The sequence below is a fragment of the Thalassophryne amazonica genome, chromosome 6 (assembly GCF_902500255.1).
Source record: "Thalassophryne amazonica chromosome 6, fThaAma1.1, whole genome shotgun sequence".
Taxonomy (NCBI): Eukaryota; Metazoa; Chordata; class Actinopteri; order Batrachoidiformes; family Batrachoididae; genus Thalassophryne; species Thalassophryne amazonica.
Window position 1 is genome coordinate 107,740,013 of NC_047108.1, and position 19,232 is coordinate 107,759,244.

Consider the following 19,232-nt stretch of genomic DNA (forward strand, 5'->3'; position numbering starts at 1 on the left):
CAAATCTCATCTGCTGTATAATATATTTAACTGAAATTTCTGATTCAGACAACCAATGAAATATAATAGAAATCATGAAAATTATCAGGGGCGCCTAAACGTTTGCATACAATTGTATATAATACGCTGTTCAGCCCAACATGGTTGTGTCTGCAACAGAGACAAAAACTGTGGGAGAAAATTGCTGCTTGAGTCAAAGTGTGTGTGTGTGTGTGTTTTAAATATTGAATTACATGTATAATATTACTAATATTACAGGTGGAAAACCTGTCGACTCAACTCAAATTTGATTTAATTTGGGTGCAATCCTGCAGCCAAAAACCAGACATGGAAGCAGCTGAAAATAAAATAGAATAAAGTTCAAACTGGTAAGACTAAGGCTTAAAACACTGATGGCTGTGCATCATTTTAATCGCATCTGACACATAACAGTACTAAATATAATTCAGTGGCAGTGTTAATGTAAGCATCCAACCTGAACAAGCCTGATATAATGCTGTTGTCATACATATTCCTCTCAGTATTTTGTTATTTATATCAGCCTGTTTATCATTTGACTTTTACTCAGCCATCAGACAGAAGGCAGTACTCATTACTCCAAAGTTAATGTCAAAAATAGGTTAACATTTACAAAAACTTTGCTCATCTTCACAGGATGATGCAGATAACTACTCAAATAAGTGAAACAGCTCTTTAAGTGGGAAGAGAGTGGGAGAAATTGAGGTTAAAATAAAAAAAAAAACCTGCTCCCGACCAGGTTAGGTTCACAAACTAAGCCCCCTTTCCAAGGTTTGATTAACCTCACTTTTGGAAACAGAAAACTCAAGTGTTTCTGTTGTGAAAGTGTAGTGACACGGACCCACAACAGGGGGCATTAATGAACGGACAATGGATAAGCCAAAAAGTAACAATTTAATGTTGTGAATCGCACAACGAAATACAGACAATAACAGAGGATGAGGATGGTCAATCATACACAAGGCTCGAAGATAGAAGACGTCTGGCCAGAGAAGAGCCGGATCCCACACAGTTTCCACCGCCAACGGATCTGAAGAACACCGGAGCCGCCAAGTCCTGCGCCCCAGGTGGCCACTGTTTTCAGCAGTCAAACCCGGTACTGCTGGCAGAAACAGAAACAGTTAATGGTGGGTGTGTGAATACACACCCAGCAATCTTTCAGTGCTTAATTCCTCCAGGAGGGAAAACCTCCACCTCCAGTAACACACTCGTACAGCTGCTGGAAAACCACTTCTCTGGTTGGGGTGTGAGGCGAAGCCGTCGCAGTCCACACCAAATGCCAATGCAGCAGACAAGGATACGTCGCAGGAAAACGGCTGTAAATGAGATCAGACTTTTGTTTGTTTAGGATGCAGCAGAGAAGTTACCTGAATGGTAGCTGATTTCTCGGCGGGGAGGTGGAGTTGCAGTCCGGCTTTTATGGATGTTGTGGTTGATGAGTGACAGCTGGCGTTGATGAGTGACAGCTGTCACTCCCAGTGGTTCCGACGCCCTCTCGTGCTTGAAGCCCGCACTTCAAGCAGGGCGCCATCTGGTGGTGGTGGGCCAGCAGTACCTCCTCTTCAGCGGCCCACACAATAGTTTCCCTCATTTTATGGTTAACAAACTCAGAGTTTTCACTAAAACTAAAAGTTTTCACTACAAGTTTTCACTTTTTGAAATTAGCTGCAGCATTAATTTAATTATATTTTTTGAATTATGTGTCTTCGCAACACATTTGGTTCACAAATCTGTAAAAAGAAATAACATTATCTACCTCAAAACTAAATATATGTATATATATATATATGTGTATATAGTAGGCTGAAAGGTTCTAGGGCTGACTATGATGCAGTTGTCGAATTTAACAAGTTCTAGGTTATTTTTCTACATAGTCACCCTGTAAGTCCACACACTTCTTCCAGCAGTGCTTGAGTGCTTCGATTCCCTTGGCATAGAAGCTTTCATCTTGAGAGTCAAAATAGTCTTCAACGGCAGCCATCACCTCATCATTGCTCCGATAGTGCTTCCCAGTCAAGTTTTTTTTAGATTTGGGAACAGATGAAAGTCCGAGGGTGCCAAGTCGGGAGTATGGTGGGTGTTCTACCAGTTCGAATCCACACTCATGGACAGTGGCCATGGCCACTGTTGACTTGTGAGCTGGGGCATTGTCTTGATGGAACAGCACCCCTTTCATCAGCTTTTCTGGTCGCTTCTTTTTGATAGCCTCGCGTAACTGTCTCAGTAGGTTAGAATAGTAATGTCCATTTATGGTTTGTCCCTTTTCAAGATAGTATGCGAACACAATGCCCTTGGCATCCCAGAAAACTGAAACCATGACCTTCCCCGCAGACGAAACAACCTTGGCCTTCTTTGGAGGTGGTGACCTTGGGTGTTTCCACTGCATTGATTGGTTTTTGTCTCTTGTTCAAAGTGGTGAACCCAACACTCATCCTGGGTAAGAAAATGTTCCATGTAATTGGCTGGATCCTCTTCAAATTGCGCCAAGTTTGCCTTCGACATGACTAGCCTGGTGCGTTTCTGATCAGGCGTCAGAAGACGTGACACCCACCGAGCTGACACCTTTGACATTCCAAGTTCTTCATGCAGAATGTGTTCAATTCTCTCACGGGATATTCCCACAGCATCTGCTAGCTGATTAATCGTCGATTTATCTGTTGTCCATCACCATTTCATGAACAAGGTCAATGTTTTTCTGGGTTGTGGCTGTTGCAGGCCGCCCAGACCTTGGGTCGTCGTCAAGGCTCTCTCTGCCCCTCTTAAATTCACCTGCCCACTTCTGCACTGTAGATAAGGAGGGAGCTTCATCCCCTAATGTAGCAACCATATCCGCATAAATGTCCTTGGGCTTTAACCCCTTCTTATGCAAGTACTTAATCACACCGCGATGCCAGATTTTGTCCATTTTTGCCATTTCCCTCTACCCCAAACTTTCAAACTTGGCTATGAACCACAAACTACCTCACAACCTGGAAGAAAAAAGTCATTAGTCAAAGTCAGTTAGTCATCAGAAGAGTTGAACTTAATGCATGCCATGTTTTATTGAAATGGCATTTCTCCTTCTTGGTGAGCCTTAGAACTTTTCAGCCTACCCTCGTATGTGTATATATAATTTAATTAGTGACACATTTTATTGTGCAATTTAAAAAATATCTGCGCATGTGCAAACTTCTCCCATTCATTTGTTTTTCAGTTATCTGGAACAGGTTCCACAGAAACTAGTTATCACTCCTCACTCCTCACTCCAACTCTTTTTGTGAATCCTCCTCAATAATGTAACAATAATGATATTAATTTTTATTTTTGTTGCTGTAGTTCTTTTGAGTTTTTAAAGATCCAAACTTCTTAAGTTATAACAGTGTGGTTTTTATTCAGTTTGATGCATAAGGAAAAAAAGGATGAAAACATTACTTCCCTTGTAAACTTAGAAACATTGGTAAGTAATACTTGTATATTCACTTCTACTGAGGCTAGTTTGTGAGTTTAATGGAAAGCAGGAAAGACTCTGCAGCATACAGACAAATAAAAAAGTACACGTAATGAATACAGAACATTTTGGGTGAAAATTCCTCACTATTTTTGTGGTATCAGCTGCACTGTAAGTGAGGAAAGTGCAGACGGCAGCTCTGTGTTGTCTAAAACAGGATGTAGTTCTTTCAACTATTTTTGTCCAACAAAAAAACAAATTTGTAAATTGTTCCAGAATGCGTCCGGTAGACGGACACAGTTCACTCCATTGCAGTTCAGCAGTTCAAGTGTTCGGACAGAGGAAGCGAACAAAGCACAAAGTTTTTATTAAACTCTGGTTATAAATAGTTTATTGTTTATTGTTCACCTTTAACCACAAAAGCCCCATGTGTTTTACAGGGAATTAGAAGAATACACAACAGGAGACTTTGGTTTCCGGGTCACAGGAAGACACACCACAGCAGTTCCAAGTTTATGCGACTTTTCCCATCAGCAGGTCAAATGGCTGTAAATCTTAGTCTGTTTGTGGTTTGTATCCAAATCATCACTCAGATTAGGGCTGCAGATATCGATTATTTTAGTAATCGAGTATTCTATTGATTATTCTGGCGATTACTCGAGGTAATCGGATAAAAAGGTACAATACCAATTCCAATGAGTTGGGACGTTGTGTAAAATGTAATTAAAACAGAATACAATGATCTGCAAATCATCTTCAACCTATATTCAATTGAATACACCACAAAGACAAGATATTTAATGGTCAAACTGATACTCTGCTCCCCTCCACAGCAGGTCTTTTTCCTGGTTCTCTCCCTCAGCCCCAACCAGTCCCAGCAGAAGACTGCCCCTCCCGGAGCCTGGTTCTGCTGGAGGTTTTCTTCCTGTTAAAAGGGAGTTTTTTCCTTCCACTGTAGCCAAGTGCTTGCTCACAGGGTCGTTTTGACCGTTGGGGTTTTACATAATTATTGTATGGCCTTGCCTTACAATATAAAGCGCCTTGGGGCAACTGTTGTTGTGATTTGGCGCTATATAAAAAAAAATTGATTGATTGATTGATTGATTTTTGTGCAAATATTTGCTCATTTTGAAATGGATGCCCTGCAACACGTTTCAAAAAACCTGGAACAGTGGTAATTTACCGCTGTGGTTTCATCACCTTTCCTTCTAACAACACTCAATAAGCGTTTGGGAACTGAGGACACTAATTGTTGAAGCTTTGTAGGTGGAATTCTTTTCCATTCTTACTTGATGTATGACTTCGGTTGTTCAACAGTTCGGGGTCTCCGTTGTCCTATTTTGCGCTTCATAATCCGCCACACATTTTCAATGGGCGACAGGTCTGGACTGCAGGCAGGCCAGTCTAGTACCCGCACTCTTTTACTACGAAGCCACTCTGTTGTAACACGTGCAGAATGTGGCTTGGCATTGTCTTGCTGAAATAAGCAGGGACATCCCTGAAAAAGACATTCCTTGGATTGCAGTATGTGTTGCTCCACAACCCGGATGTACCTTTGAGCATTGATGGTGCCATCACAGATGTGTAAGCTGCTCATGCCACGGGCACTAACACACCCCCATACCATCACAGATGCTGTCTTTTGAACTTTGCACTTTTAACAGTCTGGATGGTGTTTTTCCTCTTTTGTCCGGAGGACATGACATCCATGATTTCCAAAAACAATTTGAAATGTGGACTCATCAGACCACAGCACACTTTTCCACTTTGTGTCTGTCCATTTCAAATGAGCTCAGGCCCAGAGAAGGCGGCGGTGTTTCTGGATGTTGTTGATGTATTGCTTTCACTTTGCATGGTAGAGTTTTAACTTGCATTTGTAGATGTAGCGACGAACTGTTAATTGACAGTGCTTTTCTGTAGTGTTCCTGAGCCCACGCAGTAAGATCCTTTACACCATAGGTGTCAAACTGATTCCAGAAAGGGTCAAGAGGGTGCAGGTTTTCTTTGTAACCACCAACTCCAGCAGGTGATTTCACTGATGAACTCTTCCCATCTGCTCAAAGTGATGTTCATCATTGAAATCACCTGCTGGAGTTGGTGGTTACAAAGAAAACCTGCACCCTCTTGGTCCTTTCTGGAATCAGTTTGACACCTATGCTTTACACAATGATGTTTGTTTTTAATGCAGTGCCGCCTGAGGGATCGAAGGTCACAGGCATACAGTGTTGGTTTTCTGCCTTGCCTCTTACGTGTAGAAAGTTCTCCAGATTCTCTGAATCTTATGATTGTATTATGGACTGTAGATGATGGAATCATTAAATTCCTTGGAATTTAACTTTGAGAAACATTGTTCTTAAACTGTTGGACTATTTTTTTCATGCAGTTGTTCACAAAGTGGTGATCCTCGCCCCATCTTTGCTTGTGAACGTCTGAGACTTTTTGGGGATGCTCCTTTTTATACCCAATCATAAGTGTCCTCAGTTCCAAAACACTTATTGAGTGTCGTTAGAAGGAAAGGTGATGTAACACAGTGGTAAACATACCACTGTCCCAGCTCTTTAGAAACGTGTTGCAGGCATCCATTTCAAAATGAGCAAATATTTGCACAAAAACAATAAAGTTTATCAGTTTGATTGAACATTAAATATCTTGTCTTTGTGGTGTACTCAATTGAATATAGGTTGAAGAGGATTTGCAAATCATTGTATTCTGTTTTTATTTACATTTTACACAACGTCCCAACTTCATTGGAATTGGGGTTATACTTTTGCATTTTTAAACAACATCAACAGTCCAGGGCTCTCCCTAAGGGCTCCTTCACACGTAGTACGAATAAGTACAACTCAGAGAGACTCACGGCCGAACAGCTCATATAAGCACACCACAAAAACATTGAGCCAATGGGCAGGTGTGCAAGATGCCACTGCGATGGGTCATGCATGCGGGAACATAGTGTGAGCAGCTGCACGTTGTGTAACCACATCGCGCAGCTGTGTAGCCAGGGATGGAGCTGTGACTCGCCCGGTGTGAGGGGCGTGCTGAGCCCTTCACACCGGCAAAGAGACAGCAGCTGGCCGCCAGGTGAACAGCAAACTTCAACTGTGGGTACCCAGCCGCCGGGTCAATAGTCACGCGCCACATAGAGCGGAGAGCCAGCGGAATAAACCGTGTGTTTTTTAAAATAGGCAAACACACTGCTTCGCTTTAAATGCACAGTAAGCTATTTCAGTTTACCATCTTTGTCTTAAAAAGCTTTATTTTACTCTGTGTGTCACCTTGGAAAGCTGTAGCTTTTGGTGCTACATTGATTAGCTCTTATACAGCTTATGCACATGCTCTCGTCTTCTTCTGTTTATTTTTTCTGAGGATGTTACAGTGCCACACACAGGTCTGGCATATGTACTACAACGTTAAATGGAGCTTTAAGGCACAGAATTTACCTCAAACATTATTTGAGTTACTTGACAAATCATTTCAGCCCTAACTCACATATATATATATTTTTTTTTTACAGATAGTGCCATTTATTCAAAATTGACAGAAAACAAATTCTATGAAAATGCCTCGAGACGCTCGATTGAAATAAATGGGGGGTGAGGGGGACTTTTGTGGACTTTGATGTTGAATATGTCAAAATGGTTCAACTCTGTGTTTAATTAGGATGCACTAAAACCTGTTGCTTATTAAGTGGACAGACTTTAAGTGTTTCTTATTAGGTGGACAGATTTTCCAAAGATAATACTTTGAGGAGGAAAGTGAGAGGGTTTTTTTTTTTAGTGCATCTTGGACAAACAGAAGTGAAGCCCAGTACAGTACAGTGTGAGAACTGTCTTCAAAAGATGGATCTCACCACAGATTTTATCCTTTCCTTTCATGTAGCCAGGAGAAAATTCTAAAGTGTGTTTCCTCTTCCGAAAGTGTGGGATGGTCCGTGTTTGCAGTTTGCTCCTTGGCATTGCGGAAATCTAAGTTAACTTAAGATGCTACATGCGGGATGCCAGCGAGTCTCATTGAGGAAGCCGTTTTTGTGATCATGGAGTCGGACAGAAAGGGGAGGACGAGTGACTGCTGTTAACAGGACAACTGTGACATTGACCAGCTCCCAGCTCCTTGAGTTAATGGCCAAGCTGAGCTAAACTGATGGCTAAGCTAAGCGCTACCAGTAGCCCTAGGGCTAGTGACACATCTGGAGAAGAAGGCTGATGGTGGCATGTTGTTTTTCTGTGGACAAAAGGCAGTGCCACACAGTGGAACAATAATTCTACATGGGTCTGTGTGTGAACACAGCAGGACTGAAATCAGAGACAACACTTTCATGGTATGTAATTATTGTTATTATTCAGTGTTATTCAGGCATACACAATATTTTTGTAAATATAGAGGCTGAGACAGACATATGTTGATTGCAAAATACAAGAATTTGATTTGAAAGCCATATTAAAGCCATATTACATTTGGAGACAAAAAATATAACACAATGCTAAAGTAGCCTCAACCGTATGAGCATAAAATAGGAAACAATGTGACCTTTTGACAACTTAAAGTAGGTCAAGGTTAGCCATCTTTGAACTTGTCCAAGGTCTGTGTCCCAAGAATGCTCCCTGTGAATTTGACGACTTTGGCAGTAATAGGACTGAACTTATGCTGAACACAAACAGATGGACGGACGAGCGCAAAGTCTTCTCAAAACCTGATGGCCATATTTTTGACCAGATTAACTGTGTGTACTGGAGTAAGTCATGAAGTGGACACAGGTGGAGTGACCTTCAGACTGCTAATTGTCAGCACCTGAGGTTACATCACTTTTATGACTAAAAATAACTGAATCTGTGTGTATTTTACAAACACTGTATGGCTAATTTTATTTGTATCAGCTACATCCGGACTCACACAAGTTAAAGAGTTGGAAGTAATAATTCATAATCTGGTATATCTTTTTTTTTTTTAAAGATAGTGTTGATTGGAGTGAGATATGCCCTTTAAATTTGCATCACTTATTCTGCCTCAACATCAAGATAGGGCCCTACATTTTTATTGGAAGCATGGTGTCTTAGTGGTTTGCACTGTTGCCTGACAGCAAAAAGGTCATGGGTTTGATTCCCAAAAAAGTAGTCTGTCTGGACAAATCCAAGCCCAATTTTCTTGTTGTTGTCATTTGGTTCTTTGTTTGTTTTTTACTTTTTATTGCTGTCATACCTTTTATGAGCACTGCATGTGTAAAAAGATTAAAAGTTTTACAATACATAACTGTTTTTAAAGATCTCAGAGTTTGCATGAAATTGAAATTGCATTTTTCTTTATTTTTTGAACACAACAGAACATTTAAGCGTAGTTTGATTAAAACTATCAGGATGTGTGACTGCAGTTTGATCCAGATCCCAAAACAGATCTTGCAACTTATTTGTCTGCGGCAGACAAAATACTCCAGCGAGTGCTGCTCAGCACTCAATAATATCAACAATACAACTAATTAAAGCTGTAATGAGGCATGAACTAATTATTTTGCAGAACATTGAACAAAGGGGGAAAACTAGGCTAATTTTTTAGACTTCATTAGGACCTCCTGTCTTTCCTGTTCTTGCACACCAGTGACTGGAACACGGTGACAAAGAACAAAGCACCTCACATTTATAAAGTTTCAACAGATGCTGTCATCTCAAGACTTAGAAGAAATCATTTTAGTTGCGTCATAATTAATAAATTGTTGATATTTAAAATGTAATGATCAGCTGTCCTGTACTGTGTGAAGATTCCAGATTTTGTAGTGTTAAAGTTATCAAGAAAAAAAAAAGATCATGTCACAGTTCAGTTAAATCACCAACAGTTGCCTTGGGAAGGCAGCGACATGACAGCAGCTTTGAGAAGATCATAAAAACATAAAAAAAAAAAAAAAACACTAAAGAGGAAGCAAAACTTAGGCCAAAGTACATACGTGTCAGTGTTGAATGTTTTTCGATGGCAGCAGGTTAAATTTATGGTTGGGAATTACTTGATTAAACTCCTGGTATCTGTGCTGAGTGCTGAAGTTTGTTTTATTTCTTAATGTAGTTTAAATAAATGAAGGATAATGTGCAGTTAAAAGTTATGTTTTAACTTAAAAAAAAAATGCAGGGTTGCAGCAGGTTGTGTACTTCTCTTTGCTACTGACATCGATGTTCTCCAGCTTCCCACTTGACGCCAGTCAGGAGACAATGGAGGCAGAGCGTGGGCTGAGATCATTTATTTGTGTTGTCCTTCATTCAGCGGAAAGAAAATAATTGTTCTTTCTATCTGCACAGTCCAGCTTGGTTCTGTCAGTTCATATAGTACACACACACACACACACACACACACACACACACACACACTGAGATGATTAACAAGTTGTCCAGCTCGTTGGACAAAAGCACATAACTTGCCTTGGAATGACATTCCAAGGCAAGTTATGTGCTTTTGTTTCAGTGTTGAGGTTTAAGATACGGAGAAATGGCTGAGTACTGATAATCTCTCTCTCTCTCTCTCTCTCTCTCTCTCTCTCTCTCTCTCTCTCTCTCTCTCTCTCTCTCTCTCTTAGACTCCTCTGACAGAGGTGCTGGACTCAAAGAACACCATGAAGCAGGTATGCACGGCAGAAATGGGTCTTCTGACGCGCAATTTCAAATTGCAAACTTCCGCAAATGTGGTTTATCTCTAGTCCTCCAAGTAATCAACCTATATTCAATTGAATACACCACAAAGACAAGATATTTAATGTTCAAACTGATAAAATTTATTGTTTTTGTGCAAATATTTGCTCATTTTGAAATGGATGCTGCAACACGTTTCAAAAAAGCTGGGACAGTGGTATGTTTACCACTGTGTTACATCACCTTTCTTTCTAACAACACTCAATAAGCATTTGGGAAATGAGGACACTAACTGTTGAAGCTTTGTAGGTGGAATTCTTTCCCATTCTTGCTTGATGTATGACTTCAGTTGTTCAACTGTCTGGGGTCTCTGTTGTCGTATTTTGCACTTCATAATGCGCCACACATTTTCAATGGGCGCTAGGTCTGGACTGCAGGCAGGCCAGTCTAGTACCCGCACTCTTTTACTACGAAGCCACACTGTTGTAACACGTGCAGAATGTGGCTTGGCATTGTCTTGCTGAAATAAGCAGGGACGTCCCTGAGAAAGACATGGCTTGGATGGCAGCATGTGTTGCTCCAAAACCTGGATGTACCTTTCAGCATTGATGGTGCCATCACAGATGTGTAAGTTGTCCATGCCATGGGCACTAACACACCCCCATACCATCACAGATGCTGGCTTTTGAACTTTGCGGTGGTAACAATCTGGATGGTCTTTTTCCTCTTTTGTCCAGTGGACACGATGTCCATGATTTCCAAAAACAATTTGAAATGTGGACTCATCAGACCACTGCACACATTTCCACTTTGCATCTGTCCATTTCAAATGAGCTTGGCAGTGTTTCTGGATGTTGTTGCTGTGTGGCTTTCGCTTTGCATGGTAGAGTTTTAACTTGCCCTTGTAGATGTAGCGACGAACTGTGTTAACTGACAATGGTTTTCTGAAGTGATTCTGAGCCCACGTGGTATGATCCTTTACACAGTGTCATTTTTTTAATGCAGAGCCACAGGTTGAAGGTCATGAGCATTCAATGTTGGTTTTCGGCCTTGCCGCTTACGTGTAAAAAGTTCTCCAGATTCTCTGAATCTTCTGATTATATTATGGACTGTAGATGATGGAATCCCTAAATTCCTTGCAATTGAACATTGAGAAACATTGTTCTAAAACTGTTGGACTATTTTCTCACACAGGTGATCACAAAGTGGTGATCCTCGCCCCATCTTTGCTTGTGAATGGCTAAAACCTTTGGGGATGCTCCTTTTTATACCCAATCATGACACTCACCTGTTTCCCGTTAACCTGTTCATCTGTGGAATGTTCCAAGCAGCTGTTCTTTGAGCATTCATCAACTTTCCCAGTTTTTTGTTGCCACTGTCCCAACTTTTTTGAAACGTGGTGCAGACATCCATTTCAAAATGAGCAAATATTTGCACAAAAACAATAAAGTTTATCAGTTTGTGGTGTATTTAATTGAATATAGGTTGAAGAGGATTTTCAAATCAAACTTTTGCTTCTTCAAATTTGAATCAAATTTGAGCTGCTTGGTCTGATGCCACCGTGACCCAGGTTCAGATAAGCTCCAGAAAATGAATGAATGATTCACTGTGAGGACACACTGTGAGTGATGAGGTTTATTTCTTGATATGCTGGAGCTCTGACAGAGTGACCATTGGGGTCTTGGTCACCTCCCTGACTAAGGTCCTTCTCCCATGATTGCTCATTTTAGACAGGCAGCCAGCTCTAAGAAGAGTCCTGGTGGATCCCAGCTTCTTCCATTTACAAATGATGGCGGCCACTGTGCTCATTAGGACCTTCAAAGCAGCAGAAATGTTTCTGTACCCTTCCCCATTTGGAAATCATTGTATTCAGTTTTTATTTACATTTTACAGTGTCCCAACTTCATTGGAATTGGGGTGGTATATGTATATATTTTTCAGTTTCCCATCAAAACCACTCTTTAAAATTTATTTTAAGTCAGTTTTCAATTGGCATTGACAGGTTTTAAATCAATTCGACTAATGTGTAGTTTGAAATACAAACTAAAGTTAGATCAACTCTAACTTACCAACTTAAGTTCAAACAATTTCGATGTTACCAATTGAAACAAGTCATTTAAGTTGGTTCAACTATTCTCTTTTTTTCAGTGCACTTTTCCCCCTCAAAAACTTACCCTTAAGGGTAAAATCTTACCCTTTTACCCTTAAGGGTAAATTATTTACACATTATTCACTTTGCGTGTTTTTAGGAATCCGCTAGCTTAGCGTAGCTACTAGCTCTTAGCCGATTTAGCATGGCGGCTTCTCCTGTCTCTCCCGCACTTTTCTGCTCTGGGTGTGAAATGTTTAGTTATTCCTCGGCCTCCTTTAGCAGTAACGGTACTTGTAATAAGTGTAGCTTATTCGTAGCTTTGGAGGCCAGGCTGGGCGAATTGGAGACTCGGCTCCGCACCGTGGAAAATTCTACAGCTAGCCAGGCCCCTGTAGTCGGTGCGGACCAAGGTAGCTTAGCCGCCGTTAGTTACCCCCTGGCAGATCCCGAGCAGCCGGGAAAGCAGGCCGACTGGGTGACTGTGAGGAGGAAGCGTAGCCCTAAACAGAAGCCCCGTGTACACCGCCAACCCGTTCACATCTCTAACCGTTTTTCCCCACTCGACGACACACCCGCCGAGGATCAAACTCTGGTTATTGGCGACTCTGTTTTGAGAAATGTGAAGTTAGCGACACCAGCAACCATAGTCAATTGTCTTCCGGGGGCCAGAGCAGGCGACATTGAAGGAAATTTGAAACTGCTGGCTAAGGCTAAGCGTAAATTTGGTAAGATTGTAATTCACGTCGGCAGTAATGACACCCGGTTACGCCAATCGGAGGTCACTAAAATTAACATTAAATCGGTGTGTAACTTTGCAAAAACAATGTCGGACTCTGTAGTTTTCTCTGGGCCCCTCCCCAATCAGACCGGGAGTGACATGTTTAGCCGCATGTTCTCCTTGAATTGCTGGCTGTCTGAGTGGTGTCCAAAAAATGAGGTGGGCTTCATAGATAATTGGCAAAGCTTCTGGGGAAAACCTGGTCTTGTTAGGAGAGACGGCATCCATCCCACTTTGGATGGAGCACCTCTCATTTCTAGAAATCTGGCCAATTTTCTTAAATCCTCCAAACCGTGACTATCCAGGGTTGGGACCAGGAAGCAGAGTTGTAGTCTTACACACCTCTCTGCAGCTTCTCTCCCCCTGCCATCCCCTCATTACCCCATCCCCGTAGAGACGGTGCCTGCTCCCAGACTACCAATAACCAGCAAAAATCTATTTAAGCATAAAAATTCAAAAAGAAAAAATAATATAGCACCTTCAACTGCACCACAGACTAAAACAGTTAAATGTGGTCTATTAAACATTAGGTCTCTCTCTTCTAAGTCCCTGTTGGTAAATGATATAATAATTGATCAACATATTGATTTATTCTGCCTTACAGAAACCTGGTTACAGCAGGATGAATATGTTAATTTAAATGAGTCAACACCCCCGAGTCACAGTAACTGTCAGAATGCTCGTAGCACGGGCCGGGGCGGAGGATTAGCAGCAATCTTCCATTCCAGCTTATTAATTAATCAAAAACCCAGACAGAGCTTTAATTCATTTGAAAGCTTGACTCTTAGTCTTGTCCATCCAAATTGGAAGTCCCAAAAACCAGTTTTATTTGTTATTATCTATCGTCCACCTGCTCGTTACTGTGAGTTTCTCTGTGAATTTTCAGACCTTTTGTCTGACTTAGTGCTTAGCTCAGATAAGATAATTATAGTGGGCGATTTTAACATCCACACAGATGCTGAGAATGACAGCCTCAACACTGCATTTAATCTATTATTAGACTCTATTGGCTTTGCTCAAAAAGTAAATGAGTCCACCCACCACTTTAATCATATCTTAGATCTTGTTCTGACTTATGGTATGGAAATAGAAGACTTAACAGTATTCCCTGAAAACTCCCTTCTGTCTGATCATTTCTTAATAACATTTACATTTACTCTGATGGACTACCCAGCAGTGGGGAATAAGTTTCATTACACTAGAAGTCTTTCAGAAAGCGCTGTAACTAGGTTTAAGGATATGATTCCTTCTTTATGTTCTCTAATGCCATATACCAACACAGTGCAGAGTAGCTACCTAAACTCTGTAAGTGAGATAGAGTATCTCGTCAATAGTTTTACATCCTCATTGAAGACAACTTTGGATGCTGTAGCTCCTCTAAAAAAGAGAGCTTTAAATCAGAAGTGTCTGACTCCGTGGTATAACTCACAAACTCGTAGCTTAAAGCAGATAACCCGTAAGTTGGAGAGGAAATGGCGTCTCACTAATTTAGAAGATCTTCACTTAGCCTGGAAAAAGAGTCTGTTGCTCTATAAAAAAGCCCTCCGTAAAGCTAGGACATCTTTCTACTCATCACTAATTGAAGAAAATAAGAACAACCCCAGGTTTCTTTTCAGCACTGTATCCAGGCTGACAAAGAGTCAGAGCTCTATTGAGCTGAGTATTCCATTAACTTTAACTAGTAATGACTTCATGACTTTCTTTGCTAACAAAATTTTAACTATTAGAGAAAAAATTACTCATAACCATCCCAAAGACGTATCGTTATCTTTGGCTGCTTTCAGTGATGCCGGTATTTGGTTAGACTCTTTCTCTCCGATTGTTCTGTCTGAGTTATTTTCATTAGTTACTTCATCCAAACCATCAACATGTTTATTAGACCCCATTCCTACCAGGCTGCTCAAGGAAGCCCTACCATTATTTAATGCTTCGATCTTAAATATGATCAATCTATCTTTGTTAGTTGGCTATGTACCACAAGCTTTTAAGGTGGCAGTAATTAAACCATTACTTAAAAAGCCATCACTTGACCCAGCTATCTTAGCTAATTATAGGCCAATCTCCAACCTTCCTTTTCTCTCAAAATTCTTGAAAGGGTAGTTGTAAAACAGCTAAATGATCATCTGCAGAGGAATGGTCTATTTGAAGAGTTTCAGTCAGGTTTTAGAATTCATCATAGTACAGAAACAGCATTAGTGAAGGTTACAAATGATCTTCTTATGGCCTCGGACAGTGGACTCATCTCTGTGCTTGTTCTGTTAGACCTCAGTGCTGCTTTTTATACTGTTGACCATAAAACCTTATTACAGAGATTAGAGCATGCCATAGGTATTAAGGGCACTGCGCTGCGGTGGTTTGAATCATATTTGTCTAATAGATTACAATTTGTTCATGTAAATGGGGAATCTTCTTCACAGACTAAAGTTAATTATGGAGTTCCACAAGGTTCTGTGCTAGGACCAATTTTATTCACTTTATACATGCTTCCCTTAGGCAGTATTATTAGACGGTATTGCTTAAATTTTCATTGTTACGCAGATGATACTCAGCTTTATCTATCCATGAAGCCAGAGGACACACACCAATTAGCTAAACTGCAGGATTGTCTTACAGACATAAAGACATGGATGACCTCTAATTTCCTGCTTTTAAACTCAGATAAAACTGAAGTTATTGTACTTGGGCCCCACAATCTTAGAAACATGGTGTCTAACCAGATCCTTACTCTGGATGGCATTACCCTGACCTCTAGTAGTACTGTGAGAAATCTTGGAGTCATTTTTGATCAGGAATGTCGTTCAAAATCGCATATTAAACAAATGTGTAGGACTGCTTTGTTGCATTTACGCAATATCTCTAAAATCAGAAAGGTCTTGTCTCAGAGTGATTGCTGAAAAACTATTCATGCATTTATTTCCTCTAGGCTGGACTATTGTAATTCATTATTATCAGGTTGTCCTAAAAGTTCCCTACAAAGCCTTCAGTTAATTCAAAATGCTGCAGCTAGAGAGTACTGACGGGGACTAGAAGGAGAGAGCATATCTCACCCATATTGGCCTCTCTTCATTGCTTCCTGTTAATTCTAGAATAGAATTTAAAATTCTTCTTCTTACTTATAAGGTTGTGAATAATCAGGTCCCATCTTATCTTAGAGACCTCGTAGTACCATATCACCCCATAGAGCGCTTCGCTCTCAGACTGCGGGCTTACTTGTAGTTCCTAGGGTTTGTAAGAGTAGAATGGGAGGCAGAGCCTTCAGCTTTCAGGCTCCTCTCCTGTGGAACCAGCTCCCAATTCAGATCAGGGAGACAGACACCCTCTCTATTTTAAGATTAGGCTTAAAACTTTCCTTTTGACTAAAGCTTATAGTTAGGGCTGGATCAGGTGACCCTGAACCATCCCTTAGTTATGCTGCTATAGATGTAGACTGCTGGGGGGTTCCCATGATGCACTGTTTCTTTCTCTTTTTGCTCTGTATGCACCACTCTGCATTTAATCATTAGTGATCGATCTGCTCCCCTCCACAGCATGTCTTTTTCCTGGTTCTCTCCCTCAGCCCCAACCAGTCCCAGCAGAAGACTGCCCCTCCCTGAGCCTGGTTCTGCTGGAGGTTTCTTCCTGTTAAAAGGGAGTTTTTCCTTCCCACTGTAGCCAAGTGCTTGCTCACAGGGGGTCGTTTTGACCGTTGGGGTTTTACATAATTATTGTATGGCCTTGCCTTACAATATAAAGCGCCTTGGGGCAACTGTTTGTTGTGATTTGGCGCTATATAAAAAAAATTGATTGATTGATTGATTGAAGTTTTCACAGAATAAATGTCATGACTGCTGTTGCTGCATCCTGCCAAAACACACCTGTTCACCATTTCGACGTATTCACCGTGTAACCCCACGACACACTCCTAATTCCAACTATAAAAAATAGCCCCCCCCCCCACTTCACTCCAGCACATTAGGCTGAAGGTGCCCTGACATGAGAATGTTTGTTTGTTTTTGATTCATGATACAGCACGACCCATGTCGTGACGATCCCACCTGCTGTATTCACAGCTGTACGCTGTTCTTTGTTCTACCAGCTGCCACGCGCTCTGCGCTGGACACTGCATATCTAAAAATAATTATTTCGTGGTGGATTAATCATTTTTTTCTGTAAATTGGCTGTTGAAAACGGCTCTAATCACTTCCTGAATCACAGAGGAGGCTGCAGGTGGAGCCGTTCGCACGCACGCCTAACAAGCTGCAGAAAGCATTTTGAGCCATCTAAGAAGGTAATTATTTGTCTTGTTTACATTGTCATGGCTTGATAAAACAGTTGCGTGTTTTTTCCTTCTTGTGTGCAGCTGTTAATGTATGTTTGTAACAACTTATTATAACAACTTCTTGTTATAATCCTTCAGACGAGGTGCGCTCTGATGCGATCCGCTGACGTCACCATTTGCTCTGTTCACTTCTTTTTTACTCCACTTGACAAGCTGCACGTCCTGTTAGAAATTAGATCGCGCCACATAGCACGACATTTGTGTACGAAAGATTTTTTTGAACATTTCAAAATTCTGTGTGCACAATAGCACGCGCCAGCACTCCTCTGGCATCCTGTCTGCACCAGTTAAAGACGAGTTTACTCTCCAGCACGACACAGGTGATGATGTGTCGTGAATCAAAAACATGCTCGTGTCAGGGCACCCTAAGTGGCTCTGGTGGGGAGTTCCTAAAGTGATGTCATGGAAATAAACATTTCCCGCAGGCTAGCAAATCTGAGCATTTCAAAGCATCAGGTGTAATCAAGCTGCGTTTCCTATGTTATCAGGGACATACGGCACCAAAAATAAAACACAACACACCAGTATTTTCAAAATTCTTTATTTATTTCAGTCAGCTCATTTGGTGTTTCATTTACCAGTTGATGTGCACTTTAAGTGAATGAAGCAGACAAGATGAAGAGACTGAGAGAAAGGATGCAAGAAGAGCAGCACTGCCCCCTGTGGCCAGGATAGAATTAGAATTGTGTCTGTGCAGTTCAACACAAAAACTAAACGATGTGATCGTGTTAAAACGGCAATGTTCTTTGTTATTCAGTTTTTCACCTCTAAAAGTCTTAAAATCCACAACAGGGACCCTGATCCCAGAACCCCCTGCAAGCTCAGTTTTTCAACCTTGGTTCTCAAATGATCTGTCAGTCAGTGCACTGTGCACTGACTGTAGTTGTCAGGCGTGCACCAGGCTTACGTTTATCGATATAATCTCTCCTGGTTGCTTTGTGCTGGTCTGACGTCTGCAGACATCTGCAGTTGAGTGTTTGCATACCTTCTCAAGCTGCTGAACGTCTGGTTTTGTTGTTATAGTATCCTGTCTTATTACTCTTGCGAATTTTAAAAACACACACACACATTCTTAGCAGTGCAAGGAGTCTAAAGGGTACTCGAGGGCTTGGTGTTAACTGACCCTCCCACCCTCCTGGCCGAGCTCAGGCACCTCACGCTGCTTATCTCCTTCAACAGCCCGCTGAGCAGAATTTTTAAAGGTTGATAACAGGACTCGACAAAGTGAAACCAGTTTTGCTTCAACAGCCTCAAAAGTTGTTTATAGTGGCCACACTTTGGTAAATGATTTTTTTTGTGTGGATTTTAGTTTGGGATTTGTTCTAAAATTGTATGTCTGACCAAACATTTGTAGTTTCATCTGCACAAACCAGGTGACCTTTATCTTAATTTGTGTAAAATTTAGGTATGAAAGTCTTGATTTTTTTTTTTTTTTTGTGATGGACATCACGGAAGTGCGGAGTAGAACTGGATGTCCTGTGAGACACGCCCACGTCGTCTCTGTGACACGGACATGACCCCGGTCTGTAAGGAGAGAGGGCGTGGCACACCGCCGCTCATTCCCATTTACAGTGACAGAAAAAGTCTTAAGACGGCTCAAGCTTTTCTTCAGCAACTACAGCATAACTTTGGATACAGTCAGCACACATTGTGATGTTTCTTTATTCAAGGACCTAAAAAACTAGATTGGTGTATTCTGTTTAATAAATTCTGTAATCAATGTGGAAGGAAAAATACTTTAAAACAGAATGATCGGGGACTTAAAAATAAAGGATGGCCCATATTCTTCTTTTTACCAAATGACCATCAAGTTAATGAAAATGTGATTCTGATAAATGCTCCATGGAGTATTGAACTACAGTACAAGCCTAAATGGACATCATGTAGCAGGTAGATCAGTGGACAGGGGCTGGTTAACCAATACCGTACATCCAGAAAGTATTCAGAGCTTCACTTTTTGCAGAATTTTGAGGAAAAAAATGAATTTACTCCAT

The 19,232-nt window shown here is 41.1% G+C and overlaps 1 protein-coding gene across 2 annotated transcripts in view; it reads left to right on the forward strand.

Annotated features, from left to right (window-relative positions):
- Positions 1-19,232, forward strand: part of rapgef3 (Rap guanine nucleotide exchange factor (GEF) 3) — an 85,629-nt gene that overhangs the window by 16,457 nt on the left and 49,940 nt on the right. For both annotated transcript variants that reach the window (XM_034173106.1, XM_034173105.1), the window contains exon 2: positions 9,999-10,043. In XM_034173106.1, the coding sequence (XP_034028997.1) occupies positions 9,999-10,043 (45 nt within the window). The remainder of the gene's footprint in view (positions 1-9,998; positions 10,044-19,232) is intronic.